Source organism: Heterocephalus glaber, unplaced genomic scaffold (genome assembly GCF_053883595.1).
Source record: "Heterocephalus glaber isolate CG9 unplaced genomic scaffold, H.glaber_assembly_v1.0 deba00000594, whole genome shotgun sequence".
Taxonomy (NCBI): domain Eukaryota; kingdom Metazoa; phylum Chordata; class Mammalia; order Rodentia; family Bathyergidae; genus Heterocephalus; species Heterocephalus glaber.
In genome coordinates, this window is record NW_028258151.1 from 17,871,801 (window position 1) to 17,891,195 (window position 19,395).

A 19,395-nucleotide genomic window follows, 5' to 3' on the forward strand; every position below is an offset into this window, starting at 1 on the left:
AGAGAGGGAGACCCATGACCTCAAGGACAGTAAGAAAAGTGATTCAATGCATCAAACAAGAAAATGATGCTTAAGGGCCAGGGATATATCTCAGTGGCGCTGCACCTGCCCGCAAGCGCAAGGTCCTGAGTTCGATCCCTGGTACATGGTGGTGGTGGTTGAGATGATGCTTAAGAAAACAGCATAAAAAGATAATCTAGAATATAAAATGTAATCACAAAGATGAAAAATTTAACATGAAAACAGGAACCATGCCTTGAATCACATGAGGAAAACATGGGACCCAGAAGTGAGAGAACCAAACATGAAAGAGAAGCACCCAGAGCCCTAGCATGACAGTAGAGGGAGAGTCCAAGATGGGAGCCAACCCCTCCTGAACCAGGAGGGACAGCTCTGCAAAGCCTTCCTCCAAACACACCTGCTACATCCTCGAAGTGGAGACAGTCACACAACCAGAGGGTTAAGTAGTGCTCAGTGCACAGAAAACTAAGTGTTAAGTGCCAACTGGAAGGAAAGGGTGAAGAAGTACAGGGAAGGAAAATCAAGTCCCCGAAAGGACTGGAGTTTTCAGTCATAAGATATGCATGCTTAGTAGTGATCTAACCAAGTACATCTGCTGTCTGCGTTTGGGCAACATGTGTGCCGGGAGATGTTTGTGCCTAAGTGAGGAGAGGAAGCCCAGCTAAATCCACATCTCCCATGGCACACAATGATCATGCTAAAACTGAAAAGCTGAGAAGCAGCAGTTCAGTCCTGTACCTTAGATTTATGGAGGCAAATATTAAAAGATCAGTTAAGAGAGCTGAAAGCTCCTGAAGACAAGGAAATAAGGAACAATTATCAGAGAACTACTATTATTTTTTGGTCACAGTCTTTTTTGTTTTTTGGTACCGGGGATCGAACTCAAGTCCTTGTGCTTGCCCAGCAGGCGGCGAAACCACTGAGCTAAATCCCCGGCTCCTTTTGGTCACAGTCTTGAATAATAATTTGGTTCTTTAGATGTATGTATAATTTGAATAAAAATAAGAGAGCAAGGAAGAATAAACTAAAAGAAAAAAATTAGATTGACATGCAGCACAAAAAGTAAAGAGATTAAAAATATGTAATCCCAGTACTCTAGAAGCCAAGGCAGAAGGGTTGCAAATTCAAGTCCAGCATGGCAATTTAAATGACTTAGCGAAGCCCTGTTTCAAAATTTAAAAAATTTTAAAAGGCTAGGGATGTAGCTCAGTGGAAAGGCCCTGGGTTCAATTTGTAGTACCATACACAGACGCACTAAAAGAAGTGAATCAGGATGTGATGGGACATGTTTGTAACTCCAGCTACTTAGGAGCAGAAACAGGAAGATTGCAAGTTCAAGGCCAGCCTTGGCAACTTAGCAAGATCCTGTCTAAAAAAATAGAAAAATTTATAAATTGCTGGGGATGTAACTAAGTGGTAGAGTGCTTGCCTAGCATGCACAAGGCCCTGAGTTTGATCCCTAGCACTGGGTAGGGTGGAGTGGAGGAGAAAAGAAGTGAGGTCAGGAGAAATGGTCTCTGGTTGGGGGGCTGACCTGTGTTGGGAACATTTCAGGAGAGGAAGGGAGGGAAAAGAGAAATGAGTTTTCCAGAACTGATGAAAGCTACATATCCTCAGATTTAAGGCACCTAATGAACCCCAGGAAAGAAAAACTAAAAGAAAATCCAAAGGCAAAGAGAAAATCTTAAGAGCAACAGAGAGAAAAGATACAATATCTGGACAGACACCAACTTATTAGAAATAATGGAACACAGTAAAGTAAGATTTTCCAAGCACTGAGAATAGCTGGCAATCTAGAATTTTACTCACCTAGGTCCAGTCAAGCGTTTCCTCTTGCTCTATACTTCTGTGCAAAGTTTTAGCTCTCGCCATTCTGCTTTTAACTTTATATTGAAGATTTTTAAACCTGTTTTACTTAATATGTTCTTTCCCATTCTTCAGACTCTAAGACCCTATCACAAAGAACTTCCCCAGCACCATGCCAGGTAGGTGCCCACATCTGGCCTTTGCATTTCTCCTCTTCCAGGCACTCAACTTGGCATCGGACCTTCCTTTCCCTCGTGGGGCCTGGCCACCTCTTTGCTGGAACCTAAGAACCATCAGGCTCACGCTCTCAGCAGCATGGACACTGCATGTCCCAGAGCACCCTCTCAGCCCTGGTGTTCAGCCCCCCTCGGTCTCCTCCACCTTCGCCCCCTCCTGCTGCACTGCACCCACAGCCTGTGAACACAGCCCTGAGTCAGTTCAGCCACTTCTCTTGCAACCCAGTCCCCTGATTCTGGCTCAGTTGCTCATTACTTTTATTCTTTTTCTTTCCTTTTTTTTTTTTTGGTACTGGGGATCGAACTCAGGTCCTTGTGCTTGCACAGCAGGCGGTGAAAACACTGAGCTAAATCCCTGGCCCTCATTACTTTTATTCTTGACACAAGTAAGGCATACTTGTTGTAGAAAAATTAAAAAACATAAACAAGCAAAAAGAAATAAATTACAATCAATCAGAATTTCATTCCCTAGAGATGATCATGTGAATATATTTCAGTTTTTCTCTGTAAAACTATACAGACTGAAACAAGTCTGTATGTGTTGTATGGTTACATATTATACATAAACAAAAATAAGATCATCTTCTACATCCTGCCTCAGTGGGCTTCTACCAATTATCTATATAAGTAATCAACATAGCAGCTGGCTATTACTTACCAATACGGCTTACTTACCAATATGTTATTACTTACCAATATGTATTTCCCATATAAATAGATTTACATACCATCATAATGGCTATATAATATGCCCTCCACTAGCAATATCTTAATTTATAATAATTCTCCTCACAGTGAACATTTAGATTATGTAATACATTTTAGAAATACAGTCTCCAGCTTATGAGGGTTCAATTTGTAGTAGTGCAAAGTGATATGCAGAAAGAAACTTCACTAGAAACTGTACACAACGTTTGGTGCGTTGGGGTATTAAGTGCACTTTCCCATTGCCACAGATTACAGGGATGCAGCTGTCCCCAAGCCCAGGAGCATCTGCATGAGCGGGAGTGGTATCCTTTCTGTTCCTAGAACTCTCCACCCTCCCTCTTTGGCTTGGGACTTTGTACCATGTCCTTCTTCTGCCTGAACCCTCTGAACAGCCACAGCAGCCACCTCCACCTGAGAACCCTCCTCATCCCGAAGCGCGTGCCCAGCCGCTCAGCCCGTGACTGTTCCTCAGCCACACTTTCCACATCTCCACTCTGACCTAGTTTATGTGATTATCTTATCCACTGTACCTCCCCTCATTTGACCGTGAGTCCTGGGAGGCAAGGATAGAACTAGCTTTGCTCACAGCTGTCTTCCCTGTTCCTGAAGCCCATGGGCATTCCAAACATCTGTGAAGTGAATAAATAAATGCATGGGGAAAATCCCACTATGACTCTGGGATGGTGGCACATTCCTATAATCCCAGCACTCTGGGAGGCTGAGGCAGGAGGATTGCAAATTCAAGCCCAGTCTGGGCAACTTACTGAGATCTGGTCTTAAAATTAAAAGGACTAGGAATATAGCTCAGTGGAAAGGCCCTAGGTTCAATCTCCACTACTGAAAAAAAAAAGCCACTACATGGAAACATAGGAAACATTCCTAGGTCATGGTTTCTCCTTCACTTTCACTGTCCCCACCTTACCTTGGGTCTCCACCATCTCTGGTCTATGGTCTTGCTCTTGGGATAGGCTCCTGACTAATCCTACATCCAACTTGCTCTGCTTTGCCATTAGTGCAAATTTTCCACACTATGTATTGGCCAAAAAGAATAAAGGAACAGCAGTAAACAGAAAACACAAAATAAAGTGGATTTCTGGACTTTGGTGGGAGTATTAATGGTCTAGTGGTATCTTGGTTCACAAACATAATTCTTTCCACATTTCTGGTCAAAAACCTAAATGGATAAGAACTGAATTGAATTTCTCCATAAGGTCAACTTTAAAACTAACCATTGAATTTGATTTGGTTCTCATCCAATTTGGTTTGTGACCAGAATTGTGAAATTAAATTTGTGGACTGAGGTACCACTGCACAACTGCTGTGGCTCCCCAAGATAACTGTACATGGAGTTTACCTTAGGACCCAGCCATCCCACTTCCAGACACATCCTCAAAGAACTGAAAGCAAGACTCAGACAGTTTTCACCAGTATCATTCACAGTAGTCACAAGGCAAAAGCCACCCCAACTGTCCATGGACAGATGAACACAGTAACACATGTGAAATACATGTATAAAGGAATATTACTTAGCCTGAAAAATGAACAAAGTACTGACATGTTACAACACACATGACACTTTAAAAACATTATGCCAAGTGAAATAAGCCAGTCACAAAATAGAAGGAAAAAATGGAAACAAAGCTTCTGCACATAGGGAGGAGAGGGGGCTTGAGGGGAGGATAGGATAAAATAAAAATTATTTTAAAAAAGAAGAAGAGGGCTGGGGATTTAGCTCAGTGGTTCTGCCGCCTGCCTTGAAAGCATAAGGTCCCGAGTTTGATCCCTGGTACCAAAAAATACATAAATAAATAAAAAATAAAAGAATAATAATAAATAAATAAGTCACAGAAGGACAGATGCTGTATGATTTCACTTCCATGAGGTTGTCAGAATAGGCAAATTCAGAGACAGAAAGTAGCCTAGAGGTGCCAGGGGCTTGAGGGAGGGGGAAGGGAGTTATTTAATGGGTACAGAGTTTCTGCTTGGGATGATGAAAAAGCTCTGGAAGTGGATAGTGGTGGTAGTTGCACAACATCGTCAGTGTACTTAATAACACTGAACTGTACACTGAAAAGGAGTTGGAGTGGTAAATTTTGTGCAGTACACATTGTACTACGTTTTCAAAAGCAAGGTGCAGAACAGGACATATGGAATGCTGCCACTGAGTGAAAAAAAGAAATTGAATATATAAATTTTAAAACTTAAAAAAGTTGAACAAATAAGTCCTACATATATCAATAATCAGACAAAGAATCAAATGGATTAAAGATATCTATTAAAATATGTGGCTTATTAGATTTGATTTTTTAAAAACCCTGCTATATTTAGCTTGCAGGAGATACACCTAAAACAAAACTACCACATGCCAAATGAGAAATAAAAGAATGTTCAAAGCATAACCTGTTCATACTATCCAAAGAAAACAGTGTCACAACTTCAACATTGGGGAAAAAAAAAGAATTTAAGGCAAAAGGCATTCAGATGTGGAGCTAGAGTAATTAACAGCTGATGGGAGAATTTACCAAAAAGACACGAGAGTCATGAATTCATATCCCCATTGTTCTACAGGTTTAAAATATGCAAACCAAAATGGAATTATAAGGAAAAAACAGACAAATTCACAACTTAAAGTGAGAAATTTTATAAAACAATTGATAAATCAAATTAATTTTAATAAGCATTTAGCAGATTTAAACACAAAATTAACAAACTTGCCAGTGGATAACTGCACCCAACAAATAAAGAATATATAGTTTTTCAAGTAAATATTAAATATTTTCAAAGTGCATCAAGCATTAAGTCATAAAGGAAATCTTCATTAATTTCAAGGAATTGATATACAGATCATATTATCTGATCACAGTGTAATTAAATTAAAAAATTAACAAGAATGTAGTTTTAAAGAATATATACATAATATACATATATGCATACACACAAGTTTGAATACTTTGAAGCATACACCTAAACTCGTAAGATAGAGAACATTACAATGGAAATTACAAAATATTTCTAGTGAATGACAATGAAAATCCCTCTTATCAACTCTTACAGGATGCAAGAGAGCATTACATAGCTTGAAGTGGATTTTTTTTTTTAAAATAAGATTTAAAATAAAGAAGCAGTTAATGAAAACACTAGAAAAGTAAGAGAACGAAATAATAAAGATAGAGCCAAGCATGGTGGTACAAGGTTATAACCCCAGTACTCTGGGAGGCTGAGGCAGGATGACCAGAAGTTCAAGCCCAGCCTGGTCAAGTTAGTGAGGTTCTGTTTCAAAATAAAAAATCAAAAAAGGGTTGTGCATATAGCTCAGTGGGAAGGCCCCGAGTTCAATTCTCAGTACTCCTTACACACATGCACGCACACACACACACACACACACACGATAGAAGAAAGGAAAAAAATAGTAAAGAGTAAAAATTAATGTACTTTGTGAAATAAAAAAAATAAATGCAAGAAAATCAATAAAACAAAAAGCTAGTGCTCTGAAGAGACATGAAATGGGCAAGCCACTTGTGAGCTTGATCAAGAAAAAGAAAAATATATACAGACAATAGTGGAAATTAAAATGAGAAAATTTAAAAAGCTGCAACTTTAGAACAGAGGTAGTTTTTAAATAATTTAAGAATATATTAGAAAAGTTAAAGAATTGAATAATTTTAAAAAATATAAAAATGGGCTCAAGAAGAAATATAAAGCTTAAAGAAAACAATAGCTACTCAAGAAACGAATAGTCTATTTCTTTCTGTACTCTAATCCCAAAAGGCATCAGGCCCTGACAGTTTCATAGGCAAGTTTTTTCTTCTTTTCTTTGCTTTTGAGGTACTGGCGATTGAACTCAGAGACTTCACACTGCACTACATCCCTAGCCTTTTTATTTATTATTTTGAGAAAGGGTCTGGCCAAGTTGCTGAGCTGTCCAGGCTGGGCTCCAACTTGTGACCCTCTTGCCTCAGCCTCCCAGAGCGCTGGGATTACAGGTCTGCATCATCACACCCAGCTTACAAGCAAGTTTCATCAAGCTTTCAATAAACAAATGAATCCTTTCTTACTCAAACTATTTCAGAAACTAGACAAAAAAAGAGAAGTTGGTGGGGGTGAGGAAGCCTAGCTAATGCATATTATTGGCCAATACAACATCAATGAAATAAACATAAATATAAGAAAGGAAAATTACATGTCTCTCTCATGAACAAAGATGTAAAAATCCTAGAAAACAAAATATCTGCATGACAGGATCAAGTTGGTTCAATCCCTGACATAAGAGGGTAGATTAACACTGGAAAGTTCAAAGTATTAGATGATAAGATTAAAAAGCCAAAACAGTCTGTTCATTTCAATAATCCATGAAAAATGCATTTGATAAAATTCATCATTCTTCATAATTACAACATAATAACAATAGCAAATCCCTTAGGAAACTAGGACTAGAAGGAAACATCCTTAACCTGAGGAGGGAAGTTGGTAGAGAAGCCGGTATTTCCTGTAATATCTACTTTCCTCTTATTTTACACTGACAACAACTGCAGTTGAATATGTGGGTGGCCTAACTCATGCTTACATTTCCCAGCTTCCTACATTTGGCCTAACCGTGTGACCAGGCTCAGGACAATGGGTGTGAATGAAAGTGATTATGATAACTTCCGGTTCTGCCTTGAGAAGTAAAGAGTATGTCTTTACTTTCTTCTTTTCTCTTCCCCAAATGGTGAAAGGTGAATGTGAGGTGGGAGGCAGAGCAGCCTTCTCAGATCACAAAATCCTACTGAGGATGTCACAGTGACTAATAAAGCAGACTGAGACACTGATACTAATTAGCTGCTGTATTAGTCCTGAAACAGTTACAGCTTAAAGTCATTGTTGTATTTGCTGAGCATATATTTTCCCTATTACAGATGATCTATCAACAGCCAACAATAAATATCTTATTTAGGGAAGGAGTAGGAATTGTAAAAGTGTTTCTATTACAACCAGAAGTAAGCCAACAATGCCTAATACCAGTACTTACACTCATCACTGCACTAGAGGTCCTAGCAAATACAAGGCAAAGAAAAAGAATGTAAAGATGGGAAAATATATCATTGTCCTATCTGCAGATGAGATCATTATTTAAATGGAGTGGTGAGGGAAACCCACAGATGAGTCATTACAGTTACCAAGCATGAGAACCCTGAACCAGGCCCATGAGTACATCTGATCTTGAGACCTGTCAAAGGTTATACAGCAGATCAACTAGGACTATATTTGTAGTTTTACAATAAATGATACTTGACAATGAATTGTACATATGGAAAAAAATTAAAATTTAATCCCTACCTAACACCATTCAGAAAAAAAAAAACTGCAGGTACTTATTAAGGCTCAATGACAAGAGTAAACTTTTAAGACCTTTAGCAATGAGATATGGCCACATTCCTTGAACAAGACACAAAAAAGAATTGACAATAAAGATAAGTTATCCTTTGGACTGCATTAAATTAAAAACTCCTATAGCCATGTGTCTTGAGTGCTTCACTAGACAGACCTTGTGCTAGACTCTGGAGATACAGCAATAAACAAGTCATAGTCCTCACGTTCATGAGACTTACAGTCTTAACACAGGTGCCTATTTCTCAGGGTTAAAATTTCAGCTGGCTATGGACCTGGCTCACTTATCAAACTCCCACTCCCTTCTTACCACTGATGTAGATTTCCCCTCATAGGCAGTATTGCTCCCTCTGCTAAAAGCCCCAGCCTGTTCTAAACAAGTTGGTCACAGCAACAGTGGTGTCATCAATAAGAGAGCTGGAAAGGCATCCATCTTCTCTGGTCTCAGCTTTCCCACATGGCAGAGTCAGTCAGCACAGACTTAAGGGTTCTATATCTTCATCTGCCTGTGGGTTGATGAATGCATGGACGTGGTGTTTCAAAGCAGGCCGTCTCCTATGTTACCAGCAACATACAGTCTAGGTATTTTTGCACAAAGTGTTTGCACCCGCCTTGCATCAGTCTATTCTCACTGTTGCCCAGAAAACCACATCTAGAGCCATTATTTGAGGTTTGGTGGCTCCACTTTGGGCTGTGAAGCACTGAGTGAGCACTGTTCCATTATAGATGATGTCCTCGAGGTCCAGATTGTTCGCTCCAGTGTTGGCAACTCTGAAATACCTTTTGAGTAATCCTGCCCTGTTGCTCATCAAGAGGTGACAATACAGTTCAAAGGAAGTGCTGGTGGTCCTTGTGCCAAGTTCATCTCCATAGACATATTATATCCTGGAAATGGAGTGTCTTGATGATTGAAAAGACCCATGATGACATTTATTCTAAACTCATTGACCATCCTGACAAATTATCTACTATAAAACACTTCAAAACACTGGATTAAATATTTAAGACATTTTAGATGCACATTTGAGCTGATAAAAAATTAAAGAAAAAATTTAATTTGTATTTTAAATTAAGGAAACCCCTCAGATGACAAAAAATAAAAAACAGAAGCAAAAATTCAGAGAAGCAAGCTAAAGCTAAAGCCTGCACCCACCTTAGAGTGTCTGTTCCTCTAATCAACCACAGGCTTTGGTTTTAACTACTTGGACGAAAGAAGGGGAGGGCAACTATAATAATAGCAAATACATGTTAGGACATTTACAATTTACTCTAAGTGCTTTATATATGTATTATCCCAAAACCTGGGTCACACTGGGTGGGGGGAGTCAGCTCCAAGATCTATACATACAGCAAGGAGAGTGAAGGGGCTCCACAAGGGGCAAGAGTGACTTCAGAAAAATCCCCTGAAAACAAATAACAAGGAAATACACCTGCAAGTGCTGGCTGGGGAGGAAGGGAGGTAGCTAATCATAGTTTAAAATCTGAATTCAAACTGTGCTGGAAAAGAGGGAAAAAAATTGCCAAAAATTTTAAGTTGTCCAAATTGGAAGTCCCACTAAGCTCCAGGTAGAATCAAGCACAGACTTTCTCTGAAGGTATGCATCTACAAGTCAAGTTGCAAAGAATTCCTGCATGGAAAATTCTAATTATCATAATTTATAATTTAAAAAGTCACAAAAACCACAAACCACAATGAGAGAAAACTCAAGAGAAGAAACAATCAGCAGAATCAGATAAGCAGGGACTTCAAAAATTAACATTAACAGCTATAAAATATAAATTATTAGATATTTTTAAATATAAAAGAAGAAATTAAGTATGAATAAGCAATAGGAGACTGTAAAAAAGATCAGTCAGACTTGACCTTCTATTCCACAGAATGCTGGTGGCAATAATTGATCTGGTTAATCAGAGACAAAAGGTCATATGAGCAAGCACTATTGGAAATTTGCCCAATCAATTACTGAAATCTTAGAGTTAAGAAAAATACAGTCTAATGGCTCCCAACCAGTCCCACCCAACAGCTCAGCAAAAATGGAATAGGAATGACGGATGCTTTTAAAAATGAATTTGGATTTGTTTGAAGTCAATATAGGAAAGGGCTGATCAAAACTGTCCTGAAAAAAAATCTATACCTATAATACGAATCAATTCCTACTTTCAGAGTGCTCATGAAAGAAGAGATATTTCTCCAGCCAGTGGAAAGGGTTCCTTTCTACTCTATGAAATTTTCACTCAAAGACTTAGAATTGAACATTTTCATTGCTGCCTATCTCAAAAAAATCCTGTTATAAAAGTGGGTTTTACAACTAATCTTTTAATAAGCTAATTATGAAGCAAAACAGGCCCCAATTATAGTCTATACCTTGCTGTAGGCTTCAAGAGTATTTGACCCACCCAGACCGCAAACCCTGCCAGTGGCTGAGCAGCTCCTGTCCCTGTCCACAGAAGCCCTCCACCCTGCATGCTCTGTCCACCCGAGACAGGGCCACCTTGTCATTCCTCCTCAACACAGATGCACCTTTAGTTTCCTGATCACTGATCTCTGATGTTTCCAATGTTTAGAGAGGCACATGCCTTGCATTTACAGACTAAACCAAGAACAGCGCAAATATTTTCAGTCAACCCCAGATTTCAGCATTACTTATAAAAGTCCAATTTGCTTTGCAGGTTTGTTTTGTGAACCGAGTTTCAGACTTCTAGGTTTTACCCATGTGGGCCCCACATCTTTGTCCCTTCAGTGGGGCTCTCAGCAACTTCAGCAGCTCTGCAATGGAAAGTCATGTGGAGATTGTGGTTAGGGTTGCTAGACATAGGAAATGGGACATGTTCTCCCCTTCCCAAGTGGAACTAAGGCTAAGTAACATAAAGAATGGGAAGAAGTAGCCTACAGCAAGAGATGAGGGCAGGGCAGGCAATGTTGAGTGACAGATGCTCAGTCTGGCAGGGTGGACAGGACAGCAGCTTCAAGTGCTGCTAAACACAGCCATTAAGGCCACTTCTTGTGGTAGCCATACTGTCTACTTCCAGCTCATAGTTCTGCTGGACCATCAGCCCTACCACCCCCACCACCCCCACTGAGCCCCCTGGGAGTTGGTACCCTGGTGGGAGGAATTTTTATGAGAGAATTTCAATATAGTTGTGGCAGTGAATGTGAAGTGTCAACTTGATGTGCTTTGGAGTCTGCCTGAGGGATTGGTGGAGCACACCCTTGGATGTGTCTGGGTGGGTCATGGAGGCATGGCCTTGGGTATTATATATGGTCCCTTTCCTGTTCCTCTCTGGCATTGTTTCCCTACTCTACTTCCTGACCACCACAAACTAAGCAGCTTTGCATCACCACATCTTTCTGTCATGATATTTTTACCTCAGAGTTAGTTGACCATGGACTGAATCTTCTTAAAACATAAGCCAAATTAAACTTCTTCTTTAAGTCAAGGGTTTTGGGTATTGTGTCCACCAATAGTAAAGTTAATACAGAAAATTGTACTCGGTAAATAGGATTATTATAACTGTATCTAACTGTGTAGTTTAGAAACCTTTGGAACTGGTTTGCAGGAAGAGTTTGGAAAGATTTGGAGATGCAGGCTAGAGAAGTCCTGGAATGCTATAAACAGAGCTTGATAGGTGATTTTGATCAGAGCTCAGAAGATCACGATGTTGCTAGGAATGTGGACAGTAAAGGGCAGACTCAGGAAGTTTCAGTTGGGAACAGAGATTTCATTGGAAAATGGACTAGGAGCCATCTGTGTTATAGTCTGACAGAAAATTTGTCTACATCTTGCCCATGTTCTCAGACATTGTAGGACACTGACATTAATGGTAGTGAACTAATTAATCTGGTGGAGGAAATTCAAAGGCAACCTAACATTCAGGCTGTGGCATGGGTACTGGTGGTGGCTTTTACCCAGGTTTATAATTGAGAATTGGGGGCAAAAGGGCAGAGCAGAAAAATTTGAAAATCTTCAATTTTCACCCAGATAGAACAATGTATAAAGCTGGGGTCAAAGGGAGTGTGGCTGCTGAAGAGATTTGTGCCATTAAAAAGATATCAAGTATGTTGTATAGGGAAAGAAGAAAGATGCCTTAAGGGCATCTCAGAAACCAGAAAGACTTTATTCATTGCAGCCTCAAGGCTGTAAAACTGTAAACCTTTTGTTCAAGAAGAGAGTCCTTGGGACCTCTACTCAAGAAGGGAATTGGTTTCCCAGGATTCATTTCACAGTGCTCCAGGCACTTAGAGGCCACTGAAGCCATAGTCCAAGAGGGCCTGACTGCTACTCTCACTGACACAGACCTTGATGTCATTCACGTGATACTGGTTTTACTGGTATGTAGAATGCAAGATATATGGGGTGAGGAAGGATTCTACCCAGGTTTTAAAGGAAAGCCTCAAAGGTAAGGCAAAGAGTCCCTGAGAGGGCAGTGCATGAAGCTGTGGGAATGAACCCAAAGGTACAGTGGAGATCTCAGAAAGTTGGAGATACCAGAAACATGGAATACCTGCTGGAAAAAGTTGCAAGCCAGGAGTGGAGCCAACTCAAGAGAGAAACTATGTGGGCTGCAATGGTCAAAGCCATATGGATCAGCCTGCCCAAGCCTTTTGGAACTCATTTTTTTACCACTGTATGCCCCAGATGCCAGATACAGAGCTATAGGACTTAAAGTTTGTCCTGCTGGGTTTAAGTCTTGCTTTGATCTGATTTTTTTTTTTTTTTTTGGTACCAGGGATGGAACTCAGGACCTTGAGCTTGCCAGGCAGGCACTACACCCCTAGAGCTACATCCCTGGCCCTGGTCTGATTCTTTTCTATCCTCCTATTCCTCCCTTTTGGAATGGTAATGTTTACCTTATGTTATTGTACCACGGGATTATATAACTAGTTTTTTTATTTTTACAGAAGTTCACAGCTATGAGTTTGCCTTGAGTCTCAAAAGAGACTTGGGCTTGGACTTTTGAAAAATGCTAGAACTGCTGAGACTTTGGGGGAAGGGATTGTTGCCTTTCTCTTGTATGCAGGATAGCTGTATTATGTTAGGTGGAATTATGTACTCATTATTGTCCTTATTTGGAGATTAAGTATTGTTTAAGAAAGCATGAACTTGACAAAGGGTGGCATGAGGTGGTTAGGGTAGAGTGTCAATTGTTTGGCTTTGGGATCCACCTGAGGGGTTGGTGGAACACATTTCTAGGTCACAGAGGCATGTCTTGGGTTCTATGTTTGGTCCCTTGCCCCTTCCTCTCTGGCACTATTTTCCTTGCTGTGGTTCCTAGCCACCATGAACTAATCAGCTTTGCTTCACCACACCCTTCTGCTTTGGAGCCAGCCAACCATGCACCAAATACCTTCTCCTCCTTTAAATTGTGGGTTTCAGGTATTGTATCTCAGCAATGGGAAAGCTGATTGTAAACCAATTTATCAGACTTTTAGAAAACAGGATGTGGAAATGTTACAGTTAATCCTCAACAATGATGACACATTAGCACTGCCAGAGGGACTAGACTAGAGGATGTAAACCAAAATCAAGAAAATTGCACCCCTTGAAGTGTGGGAAATGCCAGTTTTTAAGTTAACAGGACAAGATAATTCCACAAGATTCAAACCAGGTTCATGCCAAAAGCATGGCTTCTGCTTGTTCTGGTTTACATTGAGTGTCAAGATGCACTACTAAACTGTTTGGTTTGTCTACACTGTGCTCCACTTACTGACTTTTAAACAACCTTATTTCATATTTAATAATGAAGGATTTGTGGTTACTTACAATTTCAGACACTGGGATTTGGTACAGTTACATGGCTTTTTAGACTTTGTGTCCCATGAACTAAGAGTTACTCTATAAAGATTAAAAAAGAAAATGTATTCAGATGGTTACTCTGTAAAAAGAGAATTAGCTAAGCATCTGGTGTTTTGAACACTAAGAATCCAACACCAGACATTTACAGGTATTATTTCTAGGTGCCTGGGCATGTACTGGGGGTGGCAGCACAGTCCACACATGATGCCACTGGCCTTGCCTGACCCACCAGTGCATGGCTGGCAACCCACAGGGTGAGAAAGGGGGGTCCTATTGCTGTATACACTTCCAGAAAGCTTCCTAGAGTTTTTTCTCTGACCTGTTTAAATGTCTATTCTCTTTCTACTCTGTGTGTTTTCCCCTACCAAGTGCCTCCCATCTAAATGCTAATGGGAAGTATGCATCAAGGATAACCATTGTCTATACCAATGTTAAAGCTGCCCACACTGTAATGTTACCAACAGTATCAAAGTCTGTTTTGAGTGTATCATGTGAGCTTCGGGGATTGCCTTCATTTGGGGAAGGGATTATTACAACTGCCTACCAACACCCTGTGTGATTTGCCCAGCAGCCACCTTGAGAGGAGAAGAAAGAACTCCCTTCCTCAGGTGGCTCAAGTATTGATGAGTGCGGGCATTGTTCAGAGGGGATGCTTACTGTGAGAACTCACAACATCAGTGATGCCAGAGTGGAACTGGTGATAGTGAAAGGAGGGACACAGGCAAACCCTGAGTATGAGGAGGGCCCGGTAGGTGAGCTCGTACTGCACTGAGCTTTCATTTCTGTCATGTACTGCTGCTTCTGCCCAAGGGCACATCAAGTCCTAAATTTCTTTTTTTTGTTTGTTTGTTTGTTTTGAGACAGGGCCTCAATATGTACTTCAGGCTGGCCTTGAACATACTATGTGGCCCAGGCTAGCCTCAAACTCATGGCAATCCTCCTGCCTCAGCCACCTGAGTGCTGGGATCACAGGTGTGCACCACCACTCCCAGCCTAAATTTCTTAAGGATCTAGAATAGCACTTGGTGCAGGGTGAATGCTGTGCTGTTTGCTGTATGGTTATAATTCAGGTTTTATGCCCAGAGGGAGGCCAAGCCTTTGGTCCTGTCCCCTGTGTCTGAGCTGCACACTCTTGGCTCCTAAGATACTAAGGGAGTAAGAGTTCAGTGAGTAACTGCAGTGGCAAGATCAGCCAGCCTGCTTGGACTATGGGCCAGTCACATGACCAAGACAGAGGCAGATGCTTCAAAGGATATCAGAAATAAATATCTTTTAAATTTACAGTGTCTGTCATGGAAGAATCCACCAAATAACTGGGGACATGAGATGGACCACTGAAAATTTAGAGAGCATAACATAGTACATAATCCACTGTAAAATTGTTTATACTAATTGTAAGTACTACAAAAATTCAGGCTCAGGATAATTTAATACAGATGGAAAACAATTAAACTACTACTGAAGGAAGCAGAACTAATTATGTTTAAGGTTGCAAAGTTTCTTTATTGTGGGTCAAAAAATGTCTTATGTAAAGAGCAGCATGAGCAGCACCATGTTAGCCACGAGCACATGGTATGCAGGGGACAGAAAGGGACTCTCCCACTGTAATGGCAACAAGGCAGGAAAGATTTCATTTGATCTTCTCTTGGGCCAACCTAAAAGTTAGAAGGGTTACACAGGATCTAGACAGCACTGCCTCAGAAAAGCATTATGGTGACCTACCCCACAAGGAGATGTCTCCTCATCTTTAAGAAAAACTTCCAGAGATGCAGGCTCTGGCTGTTCTTTATTATGAAGCTGAGTATTTACCAAAAATGATAGCATCAGCCTTGTGTCAGGATTCACATTTATGACCTGACTGAGGGTCAGATTATTAAAGCTATACAGTAATACGACATGATTTTTTTGCCAGCCTTCTACACTGACCAAATTAGTATAAAAATTATCTATGTGATTGCTATTAGAATAAAAAGGGCCAACATATAGAAGCAGAAAATTCTCCTTCACAAGAACTCCAGGACTTTGTAGAAGCCCATACAGGACATGACTTTTTATTAAGAGGGTTTCTGGTACTATAATAACCAAAGATGAATAAGCTAACCAGTTCAGTACCCAGCTCTAAGAACAATGATTGAGTCAATTTGTGCATTTGGCCTCAAGGCCCAAGCCAACCTACTTCTGTATCACCTGATAGTTTAGATAGGTTGGAACCATGTTGGGTTGAAGAGCTTCTTCTTCTTTTTTTTTTTTGGTACCAGGGATCGAACTCGGGTGCTTGCACTTACGCAGCAGGCGGCGAAACCACTGAGCTAAATCCCCAGCCCAAGAGCTTCTTTTTGATACCTTCAGACCTAGGCTGACCTCATGAGAGTCAAAAGAGGGCTAACGAGGCATATGAAGGGATGGAAAATGCACTAAATCAGTGGTGGTTGGGAACATACAGAAGAAAACCACCAGCCAACAGTTCTCTGAGTGCTCCCTCATTAGCAATGATAAACTGGCAGAGTCCAGAACAGTATCAGTGCTGTGGGTGTTGAGATAAAAATTATCAGGGCTGATTCAGGGGAGTGATGGTGAATCGAGTAATTATTTGCAGCAAAAAAAAAACCAAACCAAAAAAACCCCTCACAAACAAAGCTCATGTTGCTCCTGACACATCACGTATAATGAGAAAAGCTTTTGTATCTTGCATAATTACTTCAAAATAAAGAAAAATGTGTGACTCAGAAAATCTAATATAGACTGAAGAGGAGGAAGAGGAGGAGGAGTGGGAGGGGAGAGAAAGCAAGGGAAGAAAGCAGAGGGAAAAAGAAAGTTTGCCACAGAGAAAGCTGCTCCTCTGAAAATGCGCAATGGCTGCACCACAATGAGGGCTCAGATAGGTATGCCAGTGTGAGAACCCACACTGTTCTAGACACACCAGAGCACACAGTGGCACAATATCATTGACTAGATGTACTGTAAGCATCTCGAGGCTTGTGGAATCTCAGATTATACTATGCAGCTGAAGATGCAATGCTACTGGCAGAATCTAGAAATTTCTTAAGATGTTTTTGTTTCATCCAGAAATGTTAATGACGAGGTGACCGATGACAATACCAATTGTAACCTCATGATCCATCACATGAGGGAGTGAGCAAGGACAGTGGCACCACAGTCCCTGTCCATCACAGTCACTGGAAGCCAGCAGCTGAAGGAACACCCACTCAAACCGAGTCAGCAGGTCCCGAGCACAGCCACCTCCCAGTGCCAGCGAGGAGCCCCAAGAGGGGACTAGACTCCAGTCTGTCTGTCTTCAGGGCCCCTCTAGGACTTCACTCAACAGTCTTTCATTCCTGCCCTCAGACCGCTTTCTTAGCACTTACCAAGGCCTTGCTGTGCCCAAGGGCAGACCCTGCAGGAACTGGACAGCACCAGAGGTCAGTTCGCCTTTCACAAGGTGTTGTGAAGGGTCCTCCAGGCCCCAGATTCATGACTACATAGACTTGGCCACAAGACCCTTAGAGGCAGGAACAGATTGAGCTCACTGATTCAATTCAGGACTCCGGAGAAAGGACGAGCCAGACCACAGTCAGCACATGAATTCTTGACAAAGCATTTCAACCAGCACGGTTAGGTGAATTAGTTACAGTCATAAACACAACTTTAAAATGGCAAGACAAGGTCCCAGCTCAGAGCAGCTCACGTCCATCAGAGATACGAGTACAGACTCACCAGGACCCTGCCACGGAGCTGGCACTGGCTCAGCACAGAAGGCAGTGGGCACAGGCAGCTCTGCAGCCACCACCTGTATTAGGTGGCTTCCACTGGATTACTTGCATTGATGACAACAAAAAAAGAAATAGACCAGCATATCTTGAAACTATGTGAAACTGAGCCACGCTACAAATGGCAACAAGCCCCAAATCCTGGGCACAGAACAGGGGACAGTGGGGTGCAAACCAAGGGCTGCTCCAGACCAGACTTTCCAGCAACACCAACCACATGTCCATAGCCACGTGGTCAGGGGCTCTGGTCAGGTCAGAACTAATCTTTCTGAAGTTAATTCTGCAGTACAAAAGGAACCCCAAAGGTACACCAAAGCCTCTATAACTCTTACATTAAAGGAACTAATAATGTATTGCTTTTAATCCTTACCCAGCCAAAGTTATTTTTGATGGCCCTGGAAGAGTCGGTTCCGAGGGGAAAGCAGGCCCATTGTTGGCTGCTGATGGGAGGGCACCACTGTCAAGCTGTACAGAGTCAAAGGAAAAATGTTTTGCATCAGCACTTGTACTCAGAGTTCCAGCCAGCCAGCCTCTATGTACAGATAAACATTCTTTTTCCTCTACATCAGTGGTAGTGAACCTAGGGCACATGTGTCACAGTGGGCTGCTGGTATCACTGAAAGCTCTTAAGGGCTCACCATCTCTGCTCTAGGTTCACACTGTAATCTCTTTTTAACCACACCCAGCCTATTACCACAAAGAATCCACTACCACCTGAGCACACTATGTCGAGGCTGCCTCAAGGGCCTGCCTAGCCATAGGACACTGGGACCCAGACAGAAGTGGGGAAGGCAGGGCCACAGTGGGGAAGCTGGCAAGGAGCCAGCTGTCAGCTGTCTGGGGAAGAATACTGTAATAGAACTCTATTTCCTTTTTAGGAATTACCAGTTGGGAAGTAAAAGCAATTACAACTTTCCATAAACTGAAAGCAGTCTTATTATGGTCTTAGTATAAGAGATTTGGATCTTTGAAGTCTTTTTGTAGTCATTATTTTTCAATCTATTCAAAACAATATTTTATAGTGAATTTTAACACATTGCAAAGCAACACCACCATCTGTGTCATCCATGTCCTCTGCTCTCTCAGGCCATATTTTCCTTTCTACCACTGAGGTGTAGGAAAAGGGTGGGCAGCCAATCCGTCATTGGCCTAACTTTCTTCTGAGAGCGTGAGATAAAATTAGATTCGAAATGCTTTGTATTTCACAGGTAAACATCCTGTCCTTGTCCCTCTGCCCTCCAAAAATGGAGATTAAAAATGAGCTTTATTCATAAAGTATGGTCTTGAAAAGCACCCGTTATCCATCCTCTTGACTTCCTGTCTCCTGCCCCTTCTTCAGTCCTGTGTCATCACCACCTGTGAGAGCTGGAAGACATTGGGAAACCATCCTGGTCCAGCTTCCTTAGCTACACATCAGAATCCTGAGCCCCCTGAGGCTTCCCCCAGGGTGCCTGCTCCTGGCCAGAATGAGCTGTGGGTACTCCTTGCCATCTCCAAACAGCAGCCTGAAGGTTTTGCATCCTTTCAGGAGGGGGAATTTCACAGTTCGCAGGATCAAGGCAATTCTTTGGATAAACCAGGTAAAGTTACTTCTCCTCCCATTTTTCTTATTTAGCCTCAAAGTAAGGCAGGAAACAGAGACACCTTTTAGGTACTACAGGGGTCATTAATCTAGGACAACTTTATGTCAGAGCT

At 41.4% G+C, this 19,395-nt stretch overlaps 1 protein-coding gene across 4 annotated transcripts in view; it reads right to left on the reverse strand.

Moving 5' to 3' along the window:
* Positions 1–19,395, reverse strand: part of Tesmin (testis expressed metallothionein like protein) — a 39,714-nt gene that overhangs the window by 9,052 nt on the left and 11,267 nt on the right. For 2 of the 4 annotated variants that reach the window (XM_021264475.2, XM_021264474.2), the window contains exons 5-6: positions 18,071–18,165; positions 13,901–13,972 (exon numbers count right to left, since the gene is read on the reverse strand). In XM_021264475.2, coding sequence (XP_021120134.2) covers positions 13,901–13,972; positions 18,071–18,165 — 167 coding nt within the window. The remainder of the gene's footprint in view (positions 1–13,900; positions 13,973–18,070; positions 18,166–19,395) is intronic. The other 2 variants (XM_021264477.2, XM_021264476.2) reach the window with 1 other exon arrangement.